We start from the raw sequence: 23,338 nt of genomic DNA, 5'->3' as shown, positions 1-23,338 counted from the left end.
AAAAGCCCCCGGCCGCCGGCATCGTATCCCCTCCATCACAGATCCTTTATAAAAGCCCCCGGCCGCCGGCATCGTATCCCCTCCATCACAGATCCTTTATAAAAGCCCCCGGCCGCCGGCATCGTATCCCCTCCATCACAGATCCTTTATAAAAGCCCCCGGCCGCCGGCATCGTATCCCCTCCATAACAGATCCTTTATAAAAGCCCCCGGCCGCCGACATTGTATCCCCTCCATCACAGATCCTTTATAAAAGCCGCCGGCATCGTATCCCCTCCATCACAGATCCTTTATAAAAGCCCCCGGCCGCCGGCATCGTATCCCCTCCATCACAGATCCTTTATAAAAGCCCCCGGCCGCCGGCATCGTATCCCCTCCATCACAGATCCTTTATAAAAGCCCCCGGCCGCCGGCATCGTATCCCCTCCATCACAGATCCTTTATAAAAGCCCCCGGCCGCCGGCATCGTATCCCCTCCATCACAGATCCTTTATAAAAGCCCCCGGCCGCCGGCATCGTATCCCCTCCATAACAGATCCTTTATAAAAGCCCCCGGCCGCCGACATTGTATCCCCTCCATCACAGATCCTTTATAAAAGCCCCCGGCCGCCGGCATCGTATCCCCTCCATCACAGATCCTTTATAAAAGCCCCCGGCCGCCGGCATCGTATCCCCTCCATCACAGATCCTTTATAAAAGCCCCCGGCCGCCGGCATCGTATCCCCTCCATCACAGATCCTTTATAAAAGCCCCCGGCCGCCGGCATTGTATCCCCTCAATCACAGATCCTTTATAAAAGCCCCCGGCCGCCGGCATTGTATCCCCTCCATCACAGATCCTTTATAAAAGCCCCCGGCCGCCGGCATTGTATCCCCTCCATCACAGATCCTTTCTAAAAGCCCCCGGCCGCCGGCATTGTATCCCCTCCATCACAGATCCTTTATAAAAGCCCCCGGCCGCCGGCATTGTATCCCCTCCATCACAAATCCTTTATAAAAGCCCCCGGCCGCCGGCATTGTATCTCCTCCATCACAGATCCTTTATAAAAGCCCCCGGCCGCCGGCATTTTATCCCCTCCATCACAGATCCTTTCTAAAAGCCCCCGGCCGCCGGCATTGTATCCCCTCCATCACAGATCCTTTATAAAAGCCCCCGGCTGCTGGCATTGTATCCCCTCCATCACAGATCCTTTATAAAAGCCGCCGGCCGCCGGCATTGTATCCCCTCCATCACAGATACTTTGTTCCCTGTGAAAAAAAGTTGAGAGCAGAGAAAGAAGTAGAAATCCAGGACAGGCTCCTGCCCCACTCCCCGGGGCCGTGTATCACGCAGGACGGGCTCCAGTGCTGCGGCCCAATCCCCGGCTCCAGTGCAGCGGCCCAATCCCCGGCTCCAGTGCTGCGGCCCAATCCCCGGCTCCAGGGCCGCGGCCCATTCCCCGGCTCCAGGGCCGCGGCCCATTCCCCGGCTCCAGGGCCGCGGCCCATTCCCCGGCTCCAGTGCTGCGGCCCATTCCCCGGCTCCAGGGCCGCGGCCCATTCCCCGGCTCCAGGGCCGCGGCCCATTCCCCGGCTCCAGGGCCGCGGCCCATTCCCCGGCTCCAGTGCTGCGGCCCATTCCCCGGCTCCAGGGCCGCGGCCCATTCCCCGGCTGCACAACAGGAACTTTCCATCTACTCAATTTAAACCTTAAAATCTCATTTCGCACTTTTACCCAAGTAACGTTATTAATAAGTATAAATTAATCACAGCTTTCATGTATCATTTATATTATAGTAATCAGGGATTAAAAGTAAAATATTCACACTTAAAGTTAAAAAAATAAGTACAATTTCAGCTTTTTTTATATGTAATAATATTTCATCCTAAAAGTTCCTTCACACTAAAAAAAAAAAAAAAAAAAAGATTTAATAGTTCTAAAACGGTTACAGATTTCCGGCCATACTGTTATCCCAAGTGTTCGATGATCAGGGGTGAATTATAATAAAGGACGGGAGAAAACGCTAAACTGACCCCGGCTCCATAGATCGAGGCAGCGTCTGCAGACCGTGGAGTCGTGTGGAGGACACAGCCCTCAATGGCAGATCTGGACAGGAAAGAGGACGAGGACAAAGGCGGATTGTGCTGGGAGCCGTGATCTGTGACCTCTGATGTTACACAGGAAGGCTCTGCACACAATGCGTATGTGCGGATGGAGGCACGCAGGCAAGAAACTGCTACAATGTAACAAAACCCAGAAGTAAGAAAGCATGTAACCGGCTGGGGCTTCATCATCACTGCGGAGAGGTTTGCTAATAAAAAACCCCAAAATATATTAAGTCATAAAAAATGCAAAATCTAAACACAAACAAAACCAAAAGTCAAGTAAACAAACTCCAGGCTGGAAACTTTCCATAATAATAAAGCAATAAACAAATCGTCATGCGGCAGACACGAGCGGAGACTTGTAAGGCTGAGTGTACCCCGGGCTGCAGTGTGGGGTCCCCCGGGCTGGAGTGTGGGGGGCCCCCCGGTCTGGAGTGTGGGGGGCCCCGCCGGGGGCTGGTGTGTGGGGTCCCCCAGGCTGGAGTGTGGGGTCCCCCGCCGGGGGCTGGAGTGTGTGGTCCCCCAGGCTGGAGTGTGGGCTCCCCCAGGCTGGAGTGTGGGGTCCCCCAGGCTGGAGTGTGGGGTCCCCCAGGCTGGAGTGTGGGGGGCCCCGCCGGGGGCTGCAGTGTGGGGGGCCCCCGGGCTGGAGTGTGGGCTCCCCCGCCGGGGGCTGGAGTGTGGGCTCCCCCCCGGGCTGGAGTGTGGGCTCCCCCGCCGGGGGCTGGAGTGTGGGCTCCCCCGCCGGGGGCTGGAGTGTGGGCTCCCCCGCCGGGGGCTGGAGTGTGGGGTCCCCCAGGCTGGAGTGTGGGGTCCCCCAGGCTGGAGTGTGGGGTCCCCCAGGCTGGAGTGTGGGGTCCCCCAGGCTGGAGTGTGGGGGGCCCCGCCGGGGGCTGCAGTGTGGGGGGGCCCCCGGGCTGGAGTGTGGGCTCCCCCGCCGGGGGCTGGAGTGTGGGCTCCCCCCCGGGCTGGAGTGTGGGCTCCCCCGCCGGGGGCTGGAGTGTGGGCTCCCCCCCGGGCTGGAGTGTGGGCTCCCCCGCCGGGGGCTGGAGTGTGGGGTCCCCCAGGCTGGAGTGTGGGGTCCCCCAGGCTGGAGTGTGGGGTCCCCCAGGCTGGAGTGTGGGGTCCCCCAGGCTGGAGTGTGGGCTCCCCCAGGCTGGAGTGTGGGCTCCCCCAGGCTGGAGTGTGGGGTCCCCCAGGCTGGAGTGTGGGCTCCCCCAGGCTGGAGTGTGGGCTCCGCGGTTACCTTCGTAGCACAGGATGCCGATGTTGTTGTTCATCTTGTCCAGGTACTGGTAGTTCAGCAGGTCCATCTTCATAAACAGCATTGATTCCTGGGTTTGCAGGAAAGACCAGCTTCCTCGCTTCACCCACAGAGAAATGAGAAGAAATGATCAGAGCCTCCGATCCCAGCGCTCCTGAGATTTCACAAGAAGGGCCCAGCCTCCAGCAAGAAAAGCCGAGAAAAGTCCATGAAAAACCAAAGCAATCCGTCCACAGGAGGGGCGACGGCTCTGACCAGGCTACAGAGGGGTCCGGGGGTCTCCGGCTGAAACACACCGCGGAGGAAAAGAAAAGGGGAAAAGTGTGAAGACAAAGCCAGCCAGTGCTCACAGCCCCGCTGCAAGTTCCCTGCTCTGACTGCAGCCTGTGCTGAGCCTCCGGATAGGACCGGGGCGGAGGGAGCATGCGCAGCCCCTCCCTGCAGACAAAGCAGAGCCCACCCTCCCCCGGGCACACAGGTACATCACTGCAGCCTGCCCAATACATGCTCCACCGAAAGCCACACATACCTGGTGCAAGGAGAAAGCAGTGTACCTGTGCGCCAGTCCCATACAACACTAAGGTTACAAGCTGCCCCATCCCCCGCACACCAGGACTGATGACCAGCCACTTCCCAAATACTCGGATTCGCCATACTCGTAACGTCCTGTCTAATACTCGCGTATTCATTCCGAACAGCGTGTGCACTGCAAGTCACTGGGAAAACTCGCAAAGTAACGAGTGACCCAAATGCCGCACTATTCATGTGAGTAGCAATAGTGCAGCATTCCGGTTACTCGTTACATTGCGAGTAGCAATAGTGCAGCATTCCGGTTACTCGTTACATTGCGAGTAGCAATAGTGCAGCATTCCGGTTACTCGTTACATTGCGAGTAGCAATAGTGCAGCATTCCGGTTACTCGTTACATTGCGAGTAGCAATAGTGCAGCATTCCGGTTACTCGTTACATTGCGAGTAGCAATAGTGCGGCATTCCGGTTACTCGTTACATTGCGAGTAGCATTAGTGCAGCATTCCGGTTACTCGTTGCATTGCGAGTAGCAATAGTGCGGCATTCCGGTTACTCGTTACATTGCGAGTAGCATTAGTGCAGCATTCCGGTTACTCGTTACAGTGCGAGTAGCAATAGTGCAGCATTCCGGTTACTCGTTACAGTGCGAGTAGCAATAGTGCAGCATTCCGGTTACTCGTTACAGTGCGAGTAGCAATAGTGCAGCATTCCGGTTACTCGTTACAGTGCGAGTAGCAATAGTGCAGCATTCCGGTTACTCGTTACATTGTGAGTAGCAATAGTGCAGCATTCCGGTTACTCGTTACATTGCGAATAGCAATAGTGCGGCATTCCGGTTACTCGTTACATTGCGAGTAGCAATAGTGCAGCATTCCGGTTACTCGTTACATTGCTAGTAGCAATAGTGCGGCATTCCGGTTACTCGTTACATTGCGAGTAGCAATAGTGCAGCATTCCGGTTACTCGTTGCATTGCGAGTAGCAATAGTGCGGCATTCCGGTTACTCGTTACATTGCGAGTAGCATTAGTGCAGCATTCCGGTTACTCGTTACAGTGCGAGTAGCAATAGTGCAGCATTCCGGTTACTCGTTACAGTGCGAGTAGCAATAGTGCAGCATTCCGGTTACTCGTTACATTGTGAGTAGCAATAGTGCAGCATTCCGGTTACTCGTTACATTGCGAATAGCAATAGTGCGGCATTCCGGTTACTCGTTACATTGCGAGTAGCAATAGTGCAGCATTCCGGTTACTCGTTACATTGCGAGTAGCAATAGTGCAGCATTCCGGTTACTCGTTACATTGCGAGTAGCAATAGTGCAGCATTCCGGTTACTCGTTGCATTGCGAGTAGCAATAGTGCGGCATTCCGGTTACTCGTTGCATTGCGAGTAGCAATAGTGCAGCATTCCGGTTACTCGTTACATTGCTAGTAGCAATAGTGCGGCATTCCGGTTACTCGTTACATTGCTAGTAGCAATAGTGCGGCATTCCGGTTACTCGTTACATTGCGAGTAGCAATAGTTTAGCATTCTGGTTACTCGTTACATTGCGAGTAGCAATAGTGCAGCATTCCGGTTACTCGTTACATTGCGAGTAGCAATAGTGCAGCATTCCGGTTACTCGTTACAGTGCGAGTAGCAATAGTGCAGCATTCTGGTTACTCGTTACATTGCGAGTAGCAATAGTGCGGCATTCTGGTTACTCGTTACATTGCGAGTAGCAATAGTGCAGCATTCCGGTTACTCGTTACATTGCGAGTAGCAATAGTGCAGCATTCCGGTTACTCGTTACAGTGCGAGTAGCAATAGTGCAGCATTCCGGTTACTCGTTACATTGCGAGTAGCAATAGTGCAGCATTCCGGTTACTCGTTACATTGCGAGTAGCAATAGTGCAGCATTCCGGTTACTCGTTACAGTGCGAGTAGCAATAGTGCAGCATTCTGGTTACTCGTTACATTGCGAGTAGCAATAGTGCGGCATTCTGGTTACTCGTTACATTGCGAGTAGCAATAGTGCAGCATTCCGGTTACTCGTTACATTGCGAGTAGCAATAGTGCAGCATTCCGGTTACTCGTTACATTGCGAGTAGCAATAGTGCGGCATTCTGGTTACTCGTTACATTGCGAGTAGCAATAGTGCAGCATTCCGGTTACTCGTTACATTGCGAGTTTTCCCCACTGACTTGCATTGTAAACACTATTCGGAATGACTACACAAGTATTAGACAGGACGCGTTACGAGTATCGCGAATACGAGTATTTGGAAACTCGCTCATTATTAAAAAAAGGACGCGATGCCCTCTGCGCACTTTCATGACTGCAACCACTTTTTTGCCGACGTATTTGCGAAGATAACATATATAGCGCCATCATACTCCATAGCACTTTACAGACATCACTCTCCCCATCGGGACTACAGTCTACGGGACTACAGTCTATCAGTAAGTTTCTGGAGTGTAGGAGGAAACCCAAAACCCCAGGGAGGACCTACAAACTCACTGCAGAGGTCCTGGATGGGATTTCAACCTGGGACCCCAGTGCTGCAATGCAACAGTTATAACCACTGAGCCACAAGTACAGCACTAACCACTGAACCCCCATCCTGCCTTATATAAATTACTGTGCTATCGCTGAGCCACCATCCTGCCTTATATAAATTACTGTGCTATCGCTGAGCCACCATCCTGCCCAATATAAAGTAATGCTAACTACTGAGCCACCATCCTGCCCAATATAAAGTACAGTGCTAACCACTGAGTTACCATGCTGCTCTATATAATATACAGTTCTAACCACTGAGTAACCATGCTAGTCTATATAATATACAGTTCTAACCACTGAGTTACCATGCTAGTCTATATAATATACAGTTCTAACCACTGAGTTACCATGCTAGTCTATATAATATACAGTTCTAACCACTGAGTTACCATGCTAGTCTATATACTATACAGTGCTAACCACTCAGCGACAGTAATAATGCTGAGCCACCATCCTGCCATATATAGTCAAAATTATTCCCCATATAGTAGTGTTAACCACTGAGCCATCGTGCTGCACACATATATATATTATATTAAAGTGCTAACCACTGAGCTGCTCTCTATATATTGCTGTGCTAACCAATGAGCAACCATGCTGCCATAAATGTAGTACAGTGCTAAACACTAAGCCCCTGTGCTGCCCTATATAGAGTACAGTGCCAATCAATGAGCCATCGTGCTGGCTTATGTATAGTACAGTGCTGACCACTGACCCACTGTGATGCTCTATATATAGTACAGTGCTAACCACTGAGCTACTGTCCTGCCCTATATATAGTACAGTGGTAATCACTGAGCCACAATGCTGCTCTATATAGTGTACAGTGGTAACCACTGAGCAACCATGCTGCTTTATATATAGTACAATGCTAACCACTGAGCCAAAATGCTGCTCTATATATAGTACAGTGCTAACCACTGAGCCACTGTGCTGCTCTATATATAGTATAGTGCTAGCCACTGTGCTACTTTATGTATAGTACAGTGCTAATCACTGAGCCATCGTGCTGATCTATATATAGTACAGTACTGACCACTGAGCTCATCTATATAAAGTAAAGTGCCAACCACTGAGCCACCATGCTGCTGTATATATATTAGTTTAGTACTAACCACTGAGCCACCCTGCTGCTCGATGTATAGTATAGTATTAACCACTGAGCCACCATGCTGCTCTGTATATAGTACAGTGGTGACCACTGAGCCACCATGCTGCTCTATATATAGTACAGTGGTGACCACTGAGCCACCATGCTGCTCTATATATAGTACAGTGGTGACCACTGAGCCACCATGCTGCTCTATATATAGTACAGTGGTGACCACTGAGCCACCATGCTGCTCTATATATAGTACAGTGGTGACCACTGAGCCACCCTGCTGCTCTATATATAGTACAGTGGTGACCACTGAGCCACCGTGCTTCGACTCACTGGATGTGTTTGTAGTGTCAGATGGACTGAAGTCATTTCCTCGCTCCAGGCCGTCCGCTGATGCCTCGGGGTCACAGCTTTGTGAGGGAAGTGGCACACAGTCATTTAGCCCTAGTTTACGGTGCCCACGTTTATGCCCATTTCTGGCTTTTTTCAGGTGCTTTCATCTCTATTCTGAGGGCTCCTCACCCCGAAATCATCATTTAATAAGGGCTAACTTCAGAAAGAGCAGTAAATGTAAAGAGGACAACCAGCAGCAACGCCTCGGCTGCATCGTGGTGAAGTGACGGCCGCTGCCTGTCCCCCACATATAAATGGATCTATATAGAAAGACGGTGCCCCCTGCCCCCACTGCCATTGTAGACTAAAGGCCCAGTCACACACAACGACTTACCAGCGATCCCGAAAATGATGCGACCTGATAGGGATCGCAGGTAAGTCGCTGGGAGGTCGCAGGTGAGAGGTCACAGTCAGATCTTACCAGCGATGCAGGAACAATACAGGGGGCAGTAGTGACCTGTATAATGATCTCTGCAGTCACTGGGACCCGGTCACACAGCGTCACACACAGCGATGCAGGAACAATACAGGGGGCAGCAGCGACCTGTATAACGATCTCAGCGGTCACTGGCACCCGGTCACACAGCGTCACACACAGCGATGCAGGAACAATACAGGGGGCAGCAGCGACCTGTATAACGATCTCTGCAGTCACTGGCACCCGGTCACACAGCGTCACACACAGCGATGCAGGAACAATACAGGGGGCAGCAGCGACCTGTATAATGATCTCTGCAGTCACTGGCACCCGGTCACACAGCGTCACACACAGCGATGCAGGAACAATACAGGGGGCAGCAGCGACCTGTATAATGATCTCTGCAGTCAGTGGCACCCGGTCACACAGCGTCACACACAGCGATGCAGGAACGATACAGGGGGCAGCAGCGACCTGTATAATGATCTCAGCAGTCACTGGGACCCGGTCACACAGCGTCACACACAGCGATGCAGGAACAATACAGGGGGCAGTAGTGACCTGTATAATGATCTCTGCAGTCACTGGCACCCGGTCACACAGCGTCACACACAGCGATGCAGGAACGATACAGGGGGCAGCAGCGACCTGTATAACGATCTCAGCAGTCACTGGCACCCGGTCACACAGCGTCACACACAGCGATGCAGGAACAATACAGGGGGCAGCAGCGACCTGTATAACGATCTCAGCAGTCACTGGCACCCGGTCACACAGCGTCACACACAGCGATGCAGGAACAATACAGGGGGCAGCAGCGACCTGTATAACGATCTCAGCGGTCACTGGCCCCCGGTCACACAGCGTCACACACAGCGATGCAGGAACGATACAGGGGGCAGCAGCGACCTGTATAATGATCTCTGCAGTCACTGGCACCCGGTCACACAGCGTCACACACAGCGATGCAGGAACAATACAGGGGGCAGCAGCGACCTGTATAACGATCTCAGCGGTCACTGGCCCCCGGTCACACAGCGTCACACACAGCGATGCAGGAACAATACAGGGGGCAGCAGCGACCTGTATAACGATCTCAGCAGTCACTGGCACCCGGTCACACAGCGTCACACACAGCGATGCAGGAACAATACAGGGGGCAGCAGCGACCTGTATAATGATCTCTGCAGTCACTGGCCCCCGGTCACACAGTGTCACACACAGCGATGTAGGAACAATACAGGGGGCAGCAGCGACCTGTATAATGATCTCAGCAGTCACTGGGACCCGGTCACACAGTGTCACACACAGCGATGCAGGAACAATACAGGGGGCAGCAGCGACCTGTATAATGATCTCAGCAGTCACTGGGACCCGGTCACACAGCGTCACACACAGCGATGCAGGAACAATACAGGGGGCAGCAGCGACCTGTATAACGATCTCAGCAGTCACTGGCACCCGGTCACACAGCGTCACACACAGCGATGCAGGAACAATACAGGGGGCAGCAGCGACCTGTATAATGATCTCTGCAGTCACTGGGACCCGGTCACACAGCGTCACACACAGCGATGCAGGAACGATACAGGGGGCAGCAGCGACCTGTATAATGATCTCTGCAGTCACTGGCACCCGGTCACACAGCGTCACACACAGCGATGCAGGAACAATACAGGGGGCAGCAGCGACCTGTATAACGATCTCAGCAGTCACTGGCACCCGGTCACACAGTGTCACACACAGCGATGCAGGAACAATACAGGGGGCAGTAGTGACCTGTATAATGATCTCTGCAGTCACTGGGACCCGGTCACACAGCGTCACACACAGCGATGCAGGAACAATACAGGGGGCAGTAGTGACCTGTATAACGATCTCAGCGGTCACTGGCCCCCGGTCACACAGCGTCACACACAGCGATGCAGGAACAATACAGGGGGCAGCAGCGACCTGTATAACGATCTCAGCGGTCACTGGCCCCCGGTCACACAGCGTCACACACAGCGATGCAGGAACAATACAGGGGGCAGCAGCGACCTGTATAATGATCTCTGCAGTCACTGGCACCCGGTCACACAGCGTCACACACAGCGATGCAGGAACAATACAGGGGGCAGCAGCGACCTGTATAATGATCTCTGCAGTCACTGGCCCCCGGTCACACAGCGTCACACACAGCGATGCAGGAACAATACAGGGGGCAGCAGCGACCTGTATAACGATCTCTGCAGTCACTGGCACCCGGTCACACAGCGTCACACACAGCGATGCAGGAACAATACAGGGGGCAGCAGCGACCTGTATAACGATCTCTGCAGTCACTGGGACCCGGTCACACAGCGTCACACACAGCGATGCAGGAACAATACAGGGGGCAGCAGCGACCTGTATAATGATCTCAGCAGTCACTGGCACCCGGTCACACAGCGTCACACACAGCGATGCAGGAACGATACAGGGGGCAGCAGCGACCTGTATAATGATCTCTGCAGTCACTGGCCCCCGGTCACACAGCGTCACACACAGCGATGCAGGAACAATACAGGGGGCAGCAGCGACCTGTATAATGATCTCTGCAGTCACTGGGACCCGGTCACACAGCGTCACACACAGCGATGCAGGAACGATACAGGGGGCAGTAGTGACCTGTATAACGATCTCTGCAGTCACTGTCACCCGGTCACACAGCGTCACACACAGCGATGCAGGAACAATACAGGGGGCAGTAGTGACCTGTATAATGATCTCAGCAGTCACTGGCACCCGGTCACACAGCGTCACACACAGCGATGCAGGAACAATACAGGGGGCAGTAGTGACCTGTATAATGATCTCTGCAGTCACTGGCACCCGGTCACACAGCGTCACACACAGCGATGCAGGAACAATACAGGGGGCAGCAGCGACCTGTATAATGATCTCTGCAGTCACTGGCACCCGGTCACACAGCGTCACACACAGCGATGCAGGAACGATACAGGGGGCAGCAGCGACCTGTATAATGATCTCTGCAGTCACTGGCACCCGGTCACACAGCGTCACACACAGCGATGCAGGAACAATACAGGGGGCAGTAGCGACCTGTATAATGATCTCAGCAGTCACTGGCACCCGGTCACACAGCGTCACACACAGCGATGCAGGAACAATACAGGGGGCAGCAGCGACCTGTATAATGATCTCTGCAGTCACTGGGACCCGGTCACACAGCGTCACACACAGCGATGCAGGAACAATACAGGGGGCAGCAGCGACCTGTATAATGATCTGTGCAGTCACTGGCACCCGGTCACACAGCGTCACACACAGCGATGCAGGAACAATACAGGGGGCAGCAGTGACCTGTATAATGATCTCAGCAGTCACTGGGACCCGGTCACACAGCGTCACACACAGCGATGCAGGAACGATACAGGGGGCAGCAGCGACCTGTATAATGATCTCTGCAGTCACTGGCACCCGGTCACACAGCGTCACACACAGCGATGCAGGAACGATACAGGGGGCAGCAGCGACCTGTATAACGATCTCTGCAGTCACTGTCACCCGGTCACACAGCGTCACACACAGCGATGCAGGAACAATACAGGGGGCAGCAGCGACCTGTATAATGATCTCTGCAGTCACTGGCACCCGGTCACACAGCGTCACACACAGCGATGCAGGAACGATACAGGGGGCAGCAGCGACCTGTATAATGATCTCTGCAGTCACTGGCACCCGGTCACACAGCGTCACACACAGCGATGCAGGAACAATACAGGGGGCAGCAGCGACCTGTATAATGATCTCTGCGGTCACTGGCACCCGGTCACACAGCGTCACACACAGCGATGCAGGAACAATACAGGGGGCAGCAGCGACCTGTATAATGATCTCTGCAGTCACTGGCACCCGGTCACACAGCGTCACACACAGCGATGCAGGAACAATACAGGGGGCAGCAGCGACCTGTATAATGATCTCTGCAGTCACTGGCACCCGGTCACACAGCGTCACACACAGCGATGCAGGAACAATACAGGGGGCAGTAGTGACCTGTATAATGATCTCTGCAGTCACTGGCACCCGGTCACACAGCGTCACACACAGCGATGCAGGAACGATACAGGGGGCAGCAGCGACCTGTATAACGATCTCTGCAGTCACTGGGACCCGGTCACACAGCGTCACACACAGCGATGCAGGAACAATACAGGGGGCAGTAGTGACCTGTATAATGATCTCAGCAGTCACTGGCACCCGGTCACACAGTGTCACACACAGCGATGCAGGAACGATACAGGGGGCAGCAGCGACCTGTATAATGATCTCTGCAGTCACTGGCACCCGGTCACACAGCGTCACACACAGCGATGCAGGAACGATACAGGGGGCAGCAGCGACCTGTATAATGATCTCTGCAGTCACTGGCACCCGGTCACACAGCGTCACACACAGCGATGCAGGAACAATACAGGGGGCAGTAGCGACCTGTATAATGATCTCAGCGGTCACTGGCACCCGGTCACACAGTGTCACACACAGCGATGCAGGAACAATACAGGGGGCAGCAGCGACCTGTATAATGATCTCAGCGGTCACTGGCACCCGGTCACACAGCGTCACACACAGCGATGCAGGAACGATACAGGGGGCAGCAGCGACCTGTATAACGATCTCTGCAGTCACTGGCACCCGGTCACACAGCGTCACACACAGCGATGCAGGAACAATACAGGGGGCAGTAGTGACCTGTATAATGATCTCTGCAGTCACTGGGACCCGGTCACACAGCGTCACACACAGCGATGCAGGAACAATACAGGGGGCAGCAGCGACCTGTATAATGATCTCTGCAGTCACTGGCACCCGGTCACACAGCGTCACACACAGCGATGCAGGAACGATGCTGGGGGCAGTAGTGACCTGTATAATGATCTCAGCAGTCACTGGCACCCGGTCACACAGTGTCACACACAGCGATGCAGGAACAATACAGGGGGCAGTAGCGACCTGTATAATGATCTCAGCAGTCACTGGGACCCGGTCACACAGCGTCACACACAGCGATGCAGGAACAATACAGGGGGCAGCAGTGACCTGTATAATGATCTCAGCAGTCACTGGGACCCGGTCACACAGTGTCACACACAGCGATGCAGGAACAATACAGGGGGCAGCAGCGACCTGTATAATGATCTCTGCAGTCACTGGCACCCGGTCACACAGTGTCACACACAGCGATGCAGGAACAATACAGGGGGCAGCAGTGACCTGTATAATGATCTCTGCAGTCACTGGCACCCGGTCACACAGCGTCACACACAGCGATGCAGGAACAATACAGGGGGCAGTAGTGACCTGTATAATGATCTCTGCAGTCACTGGCACCCGGTCACACAGCGTCACACACAGCGATGCAGGAACAATACAGGGGGCAGCAGCGACCTGTATAACGATCTCAGCAGTCACTGGCACCCGGTCACACAGCGTCACACACAGCGATGCAGGAACAATACAGGGGGCAGCAGTGACCTGTATAATGATCTCAGCGGTCACTGGCACCCGGTCACACAGCGTCACACACAGCGATGCAGGAACAATACAGGGGGCAGCAGCGACCTGTATAATGATCTCTGCAGTCACTGGCCCCCGGTCACACAGCGTCACACACAGCGATGCAGGAACAATACAGGGGGCAGCAGCGACCTGTATAACGATCTCTGCAGTCACTGGCACCCGGTCACACAGCGTCACACACAGCGATGCAGGAACGATACAGGGGGCAGCAGCGACCTGTATAACGATCTCAGCAGTCACTGGCACCCGGTCACACAGCGTCACACACAGCGATGCAGGAACAATACAGGGGGCAGTAGTGACCTGTATAATGATCTCTGCAGTCACTGGCACCCGGTCACACAGCGTCACACACAGCGATGCAGGAACAATACAGGGGGCAGCAGTGACCTGTATAATGATCTCAGCGGTCACTGGCACCCGGTCACACAGCGTCACACACAGCGATGCAGGAACGATACAGGGGGCAGCAGCGACCTGTATAATGATCTCTGCAGTCACTGGCACCCGGTCACACAGCGTCACACACAGCGATGCAGGAACAATACAGGGGGCAGCAGCGACCTGTATAATGATCTCTGCAGTCACTGGCACCCGGTCACACAGCGTCACACACAGCGATGCAGGAACGATACAGGGGGCAGTAGTGACCTGTATAATGATCTCTGCAGTCACTGGGACCCGGTCACACAGCGTCACACACAGCGATGCAGGAACGATACAGGGGGCAGCAGCGACCTGTATAATGATCTCTGCAGTCACTGGGACCTGGTCACACAGCGTCACACACAGCGATGCAGGAACAATACAGGGGGCAGCAGCGACCTGTATAACGATCTCTGCAGTCACTGGCACCCGGTCACACAGCGTCACACACAGCGATGCAGGAACAATACAGGGGGCAGCAGCGACCTGTATAATGATCTCTGCAGTCACTGGGACCCGGTCACACAGCGTCACACACAGCGATGCAGGAACAATACAGGGGGCAGTAGTGACCTGTATAATGATCTCTGCAGTCACTGGCACCCGGTCACACAGCGTCACACACAGCGATGCAGGAACAATACAGGGGGCAGCAGCGACCTGTATAATGATCTCTGCAGTCACTGGCACCCGGTCACACAGCGTCACACACAGCGATGCAGGAACGATACAGGGGGCAGTAGTGACCTGTATAATGATCTCTGCAGTCACTGGCACCCGGTCACACAGCGTCACACACAGCGATGCAGGAACAATACAGGGGGCAGCAGCGACCTGTATAACGATCTCTGCAGTCACTGGCACCCGGTCACACAGCGTCACACACAGCGATGCAGGAACAATACAGGGGGCAGTAGTGACCTGTATAATGATCTCTGCAGTCACTGGCACCCGGTCACACAGCGTCACACACAGCGATGCAGGAACAATACAGGGGGCAGCAGCGACCTGTATAATGATCTCTGCAGTCACTGGGACCCGGTCACACAGCGTCACACACAGCGATGCAGGAACAATACAGGGGGCAGCAGCGACCTGTATAATGATCTCTGCAGTCACTGGCACCCGGTCACACAGCGTCACACACAGCGATGCAGGAACAATACAGGGGGCAGCAGCGACCTGTATAATGATCTCAGCAGTCACTGGGACCCGGTCACACAGCGTCACACACAGCGATGCAGGAACAATACAGGGGGCAGTAGTGACCTGTATAATGATCTCTGCAGTCACTGGCACCCGGTCACACAGTGTCACACACAGCGATGCAGGAACAATACAGGGGGCAGCAGCGACCTGTATAATGATCTCTGCAGTCACTGGGACCCGGTCACACAGTGTCACACACAGCGATGCAGGAACAATACAGGGGGCAGTAGTGACCTGTATAATGATCTCTGCAGTCACTGGCCCCCGGTCACACAGCGTCACACACAGCGATGCAGGAACAATACAGGGGGCAGCAGCGACCTGTATAATGATCTCTGCAGTCACTGGCCCCCGGTCACACAGCGTCACACACAGCGATGCAGGAACAATACAGGGGGCAGCAGCGACCTGTATAACGATCTCTGCAGTCACTGGCACCCGGTCACACAGCGTCACACACAGCGATGCAGGAACAATACAGGGGGCAGCAGCGACCTGTATAACGATCTCTGCAGTCACTGGCACCCGGTCACACAGCGTCACACACAGCGATGCAGGAACAATACAGGGGGCAGCAGCGACCTGTATAATGATCTCTGCAGTCACTGGCACCCGGTCACACAGCGTCACACACAGCGATGCAGGAACAATACAGGGGGCAGTAGTGACCTGTATAATGATCTCTGCAGTCACTGGCACCCGGTCACACAGCGTCACACACAGCGATGCAGGAATGATACAGGGGGCAGCAGTGACCTGTATAATGATCTCTGCAGTCACTGGCACCCGGTCACACAGCGTCACACACAGCGATGCAGGAACAATACAGGGGGCAGTAGTGACCTGTATAATGATCTCTGCAGTCACTGGCACCCGGTCACACAGCGTCACACACAGCGATGCAGGAACAATACAGGGGGCAGTAGTGACCTGTATAATGATCTCTGCAGTCACTGGCACCCGGTCACACAGCGTCACACACAGCGATGCAGGAATGATACAGGGGGCAGCAGCGACCTGTATAATGATCTCTGCAGTCACTGGCACCCGGTCACACAGCGTCACACACAGCGATGCAGGAACGATACAGGGGGCAGCAGCGACCTGTATAATGATCTCTGCAGTCACTGGCACCCGGTCACACAGCGTCACACACAGCGATGCAGGAACGATACAGGGGGCAGCAGCGACCTGTATAACGATCTCTGCAGTCACTGGCACCCGGTCACACAGCGTCACACACAGCGATGCAGGAACAATACAGGGGGCAGTAGTGACCTGTATAATGATCTCTGCAGTCACTGGCACCCGGTCACACAGCGTCACACACAGCGATGCAGGAACAATACAGGGGGCAGTAGTGACCTGTATAATGATCTCTGCAGTCACTGGCCCCCGGTCACACAGCGTCACACACAGCGATGCAGGAACAATACAGGGGGCAGTAGTGACCTGTATAATGATCTCTGCAGTCACTGGCACCCGGTCACACAGCGTCACACACAGCGATGCAGGAACGATACAGGGGGCAGCAGCGACCTGTATAATGATCTCTGCAGTCACTGGCCCCCGGTCACACAGCGTCACACACAGCGATGCAGGAACGATACAGGGGGCAGCAGCGACCTGTATAATGATCTCTGCAGTCACTGGCACCCGGTCACACAGCGTCACACACAGCGATGCAGGAATGATACAGGGGGCAGCAGCGACCTGTATAATGATCTCTGCAGTCACTGGCACCCGGTCACACAGCGTCACACACAGCGATGCAGGAACAATACAGGGGGCAGCAGCGACCTGTATAATGATCTCTGCAGTCACTGGCACCCGGTCACACAGCGTCACACACAGCGATGCAGGAACAATACAGGGGGCAGCAGCGACCTGTATAATGATCTCTGCAGTCACTGGCACCCGGTCACACAGCGTCACACACAGCGATGCAGGAACAATACAGGGGGCAGCAGCGACCTGTATAACGATCTCTGCAGTCACTGGCACCCGGTCACACAGCGTCACACACAGCGATGCAGGAACAATACAGGGGGCAGCAGCGACCTGTATAACGATCTCTGCAGTCACTGGCACCCGGTCACACAGCGTCACACACAGCGATGCAGGAACGATACAGGGGGCAGCAGCGACCTGTATAATGATCTCTGCAGTCACTGGCACCCGGTCACACAGCGTCACACACAGCGATGCAGGAACAATACAGGGGGCAGTAGTGACCTGTATAATGATCTCTGCAGTCACTGGCCCCCGGTCACACAGTGTCACACACAGCGATGCAGGAACAATACAGGGGGCAGCAGCGACCTGTATAATGATCTCTGCAGTCACTGGCACCCGGTCACACAGCGTCACACACAGCGATGCAGGAACGATACAGGGGGCAGTAGCGACCTGTATAATGATCTCTGCAGTCACTGGCACCCGGTCACACAGCGTCACACACAGCGATGCAGGAACAATACAGGGGGCAGTAGTGACCTGTATAACGATCTCTGCAGTCACTGGCACCCGGTCACACAGCGTCACACACAGCGATGCAGGAACAATACAGGGGGCAGCAGCGACCTGTATAATGATCTCTGCAGTCACTGGCACCCGGTCACACAGCGTCACACACAGCGATGCCTCCTGCCCAGCAGGACGTCGCCTTTGAAGAAAATAACCTGGACCATTCTGCAGCGACCGGCGTCCTCACAGCAGGGGCCTGATCGCTGGTGTCACACATAACGAGATCGCTACTGCGTCACCGAAACCGTGCCTCAGCTACGATCTCGTTATATGTGACAGTACCTTAAGGCCTGAAGCCAGCCCTGCACAGCGGACCCCCAACGTCCATGACCGGGCCGCCATAGGTGCCACTTATTTCCCTAGGAAACATGAATGTGTGAGGTCTGGATCACGTCCTATCGGGGGACGTGTGCGGCAGATAAAGGGTCCTCCACCTGGGACGCCCCCTATTTGTCTGCTCAGAATGAAAAGGTAAAAGCACCAAAAACGTTAAGGAGTCCTGCCCCACGAGAGCGAGGAGAACAGGCTTCCAGATGTAGATCTCAGAAGGAGCGCACGTCTGCGGGGGGGGGGGGGGGGGGGGCAGACGTCTTCGGGGGGCACACGTCTGCGGGGGGGCGCACATCTGCGGGGGTGGGGTGGCGCATGTCTGCGGAGCGTACACGTCTGCGGAGCGTACACATCTGCGGAGCGTACACGTCTGCGGAGCGTACACGTCTGCGGGTGCAATGCCTCCATAATACAGGCTGGGTAGCCCAGCCGCCATTGCTGCATGTCTGCGGAGCGTACACGTCTGCGGAGCGTACACGTCTGCGGAGCGTACACGTCTGCGGGTGCAATGCCTCCATAATACAGGCTGGGTAGCCCAGCCGCCATTGCTGCATGTCTGCGGTTCCCAGGAGCTTCTATTGGCTTTCCTCCACCTGTCACATTAGTAATTACACAGCTGCTGCTCAGACGCCTGTGGACAGGTTGTTTGGCAGCAGGAAAACCACTCAGATATGGTGTGACGCCATCTGCCATCTCCACTCCCACAAAGGAAAAAAAACGGAACAGAACCAAAAGGGGGTGGAGGAGCCCCACTGCTCATAGACCCATCCAATACAAGTGAAGGCTGTCCACCATGTGTGACTGTAGGTGCCCCGCTGCTCATAGACCCATCCGGTACAAGTGGAGGCTGTCCACCATGTGTGACTGTGGGTGCCCCGCTGCTCATAGACCCATCCGGTACAAGTGGAGGCTGTCCGCCATGTGTGACTGTGGGTGCCCCGCTGCTCATAGGCTCATACAGTACAAGTGGAGGCTGTCTACCATGTGTGACTGTGGTTGTCCTGCTGCTCAAAGGCCCATCTGGTAAAAGTGGAGGCTGTCCACCATGTGTAACAGTGGGTGCCCTGCTGCTCACAGGCCCATCCGGTACAAGTGGAGGCTGTCCACCATGTGTGACTGTAGGTGCCCCGCTGCTCATAGGCCCATCTAGTAAAAGTGGAGGCTGTCCGCCATGTATGACTGTGGGTGCCCCGCTGCTCATAGGCTCATACAGTACAAGTGGAGGCTGTCTACCATGTGTGACTGTGGTTGCCCTGCTGCTCAAAGGCCCATCTGGTAAAAGTGGAGGCTGTCCACCATGTGTGACTGTGGTTGTCCTGCTGCTCAAAGGCCCATCTGGTAAAAGTGGAGGCTGTCCACCATGTGTAACAGTGGGTGCCCCGCTGCTCACAGGCCCATCCGGTACAAGTGAAGGCTGTCCACCATGTGCAACAGTGGGTGCCCTGCTGCTCACAGGCCCATCCGGTACAAGTGGAGGCTGTCCACCATGTATGACTGTGGGCGCTCTGAAACCATCATCTGTTCCTTTAGTTACCGCCACAAATCCTGTCTTTAGGTGGTGGGGACAGGTTTGTTTTGTAATGGGGCCCTATGATTTATAGCAGGGGGGGTTACAAGGAAAAAAACATCCAACCACTGAATGAAGGGATAGGCATGTAGATCTTGAACTCTCAATGTCCTGGTTTAAGGCTGTGTTCACATGCTGCGAACAAACAGCAGTCATGTGCTGCCGAAGACTCTTCACTCCTTCCCTGCAAAAAATACTGAAAGGGCCTCTGTCAGCACAAAAGGACTGTTCACACCAAGCACAGGCGCTGGGTGCACCCAGTCACGGTTCGACATACCTTCCCAACTACTTATTTTCCCCATTTATCTCCGCTTTCCTCTAAAGTCAGATCTGTCAATCAACGAAGAAATTGATGGATACAAGTAGGTGGAAGGTTCACGGAACTGCTCGGCCGTGCCAGGGCTGCACTGAGCACCTGTGCTTGGTTTGAACAGTCATTTTGTGTTGACACAGGCCCATTAATTTAATAGGGGAAAAAAAAGATTACCTACAAAATAAAGGTCTGTGTAGTGAAGAAGTGAAAAGACTGCAGTGTCCTTAGAGGGGGATGGGCGACCGCAGGAAGTGTCCGGCAGCAGATTACTGCCTCTTACTAATGCAGGACAGACGCACGCTCCACCAAACTAAGCGTGCATGTGTACTGGGTGTATACGACACCAAACTAAGCGTGCATGTATACTGGGTGTATACGACACCAAACTAAGCGTGCATGTGTACTGGGTGTATACGACACCAAACTAAGCGTGCATGTGTACTGGGTGTATACGACACCAAACTAAGCGTGCATGTATACTGGGTGTATACGACACCAAACTAAGCGTGCATGTATACTGGGTGTATACGAGGATCGTGGTAAATGCCTGTGGCCAATAACCGTTCAGCACCCTGCTGTATAATCCTTCACTGGAATGTGTCTAGGAAAAGGGCTGGCATGGCGAATCACAGTGACCCAGGTTCAGCAAATAATAAGATGCTGTGCTATACTGCCCCATCTGGCAGATGGTCATTATAAGTATTGCACTGATACCAGCCGGACAGCGGAAACGGGACAGCGGAAACGGGACAGCAGATCTGCAGCCGCTCAGGTTTACAGCTTGTCCTGAGCCGGATCCATGCGAGTCAAAAATTGTTACAAGTACCGCATAGTGGCGCACAGGAACCAAAATAACTACTGTGCCGCTATCAGGGAGAACGTCCAATAAAACCCGAGCCGCGTATAACGCCAGCATCTAAAGCACAGTGTAAAGAAACATGGACGACCGGATACAGAGCGTAATAGAGTGTGAGGCCGGAGCTGGAGCCGCGCAGGGGATTTTTATTGTGTCTGCTCACACACCAGGATGTGGTTTCTCATAAGGAGACCTCACTGACAGACTGCAGATGTTTATACAGATGGAGCTGAGTCACCGGAGAGCGAGGACGAAATCCGCAATCACAGTGGAGAGAAGCAGCACGAGGACGGTGCACGGAACGGGCGAAACACGGAGAGCGAGGACGAAATCCACAATCACAGTGGTGAGAAGCAGCACGAGGACGAGGACGGTGCACGGAACGAGCGAAACACGGAGAGCGAGGACGAAATCCACAATCACAGTGGTGAGAAGCAGCACGAGGACGAGGACGGTGCACGGAACGAGCGAAACACGGAGAGCGAGGACGAAATCCACAATCACAGTGGTGAGAAGCAGCACGAGGACGAGGACGGTGCACGGAACGAGCGAAACACGGAGAGCGAGGACAAAATCCACAATCACAGTAGAGGGAAGCAGCACGAGGACTGTGCACGGAACGGGCAGAACACGGAGAGGGAGGACGAAATCCGCAATCACAGTGGTGAGAAGCAGCACGAGGACGGTGCACGGAACGGGCAGAACACGGAGAGGGAGGACGAAATCCGCAATCACAGTGGTGAGAAGCAGCACGAGGACGAGGACGGTGCATTGAACGAGCGAAACACGGAGAGCGAGGACGAAATCCACAATCACAGTGGAGGGAAGCAGCACGAGGACAGTGCACGGAACAGGCGAAACACCGAGAGGGAGGACAAAATCCGCAATCACACAGTGGTGAGAAGCAGCACGAGGACGAGAACGGTGCACAGAACAGGCGAAACACAGAGAGGGAGGACGAAATCCGCAATCACAGTGGTGGGAAACAGCACGAGGATGGTGCACGGAACGGGCAGAACACGGAGAGGGAGGACGAAATCCGCAATCACAGTGGTGGGAAGCAGCACAAGGACGGTGCACGGAACGAGCGAAACACGGAGAGGGAGGACGAAATCCACAATCACAGTGGTGGGAAGCAGCACGAGGATGGTGCACAGAACGAGCGAAACACGGAGAGGGAGGACGAAATCCACAATCACAGTGGTGGGAAGCAGCACAAGGACGGTGCACGGAACGAGCGAAACACGGAGAGGGAGGACAAAATCCGCAATCACAGTGGTGGGAAGCAGCACAAGGACGGTGCACGGAACGAGCGAAACACGGAGAGGGAGGACGAAATCCACAATCACAGTGGTGGGAAGCAGCACAAGGACGGTGCACGGAACGAGCGAAACACGGAGAGGGAGGACGAAATCCGCAATCACAGTGGTGGGAAGCAGCACAAGCATGGTGCATGGAACAGGCGGCACACGCAGCGGGCGGAACACGGCACACAGATTGAGGACGAAATCCGCAATCACAGTGGTGAGAAGCAGCACGAGCATGGAACGGGCGAAACACGGAGAGGGAGGACGAAATCCGCAATCACAGTGGTGGGAAGCAGCACGAGGATGGTGCACGGAACGGGCGAAACACAGAGAGGGAGGACAAAATCCACAATCACAGTGGTGGGAAGCAGCACAAGGACGGTGCACGGAACAGGCCAAACACGGAGAGGGAGGACGAAATCCGCAATCACAGTGGAGGGAAGCAGCACGAGCATGGTGCATGGAACAGGCGGCACACGCAGCGGGCGGAACACGGCACACAGAGTGAGGACGAAATCCGCAATCACAGTGGTGGGAAGCAGGACAAGAGCGAGGATGGTACACAGAATAGGAAGCACACGGAGCAGGCGGCACACAAGGAACGAGCAGAACATGGAGCGGACGACACACAGCACACAGAGAGGATCGAGATCAGCAACCACAGTGCTGGGAACTAGCACAAGAACGAGGACAATGAACAGAACGGGCGGCACACACTGAGCAGGTAGAACATGTAACAAGGGCAACGCAGAGTGAGCGGAACACGGAGCGGGCGGAACATGGAACGAGGCAACACTGAGTGAGCAGAAAATACTGAGCGGGCGGAACATGGAACAGGCAAAACATGAAGTGGACAGCACAAAGAGTGGGCAGAGCCCAGAACACACACACGGAAGGGCCTGCACACAAACAC

The 23,338-nt window shown here is 54.5% G+C and overlaps 1 protein-coding gene across 3 annotated transcripts in view; it reads right to left on the bottom strand.

The window, feature by feature from the left end:
- VGLL4 (vestigial like family member 4) overlaps positions 1 to 23,338 on the bottom strand; it is a 160,328-nt gene that overhangs the window by 66,652 nt on the left and 70,338 nt on the right. Inside the window, exon 1 of one of the 3 annotated variants that reach the window (XM_075321263.1) lies at positions 3,327 to 3,737. The exons of the other annotated variants lie outside the window; for them this stretch is intronic. Within the exon in view, the coding sequence (XP_075177378.1) occupies positions 3,327 to 3,408 (82 nt within the window). The 5' untranslated portion in view covers positions 3,409 to 3,737. Of the gene's footprint in view, positions 1 to 3,326; positions 3,738 to 23,338 lie in introns of those variants that run through there. 3 annotated transcript variants of the gene reach the window in all.

This window comes from Anomaloglossus baeobatrachus, chromosome 8, assembly GCF_048569485.1.
Source record: "Anomaloglossus baeobatrachus isolate aAnoBae1 chromosome 8, aAnoBae1.hap1, whole genome shotgun sequence".
NCBI lineage: Eukaryota > Metazoa > Chordata > Amphibia > Anura > Aromobatidae > Anomaloglossus > Anomaloglossus baeobatrachus.
The sequence above is the reverse complement of the archived record's forward strand: the minus strand, read 5'-3'. Positions and strand labels throughout refer to the sequence as shown.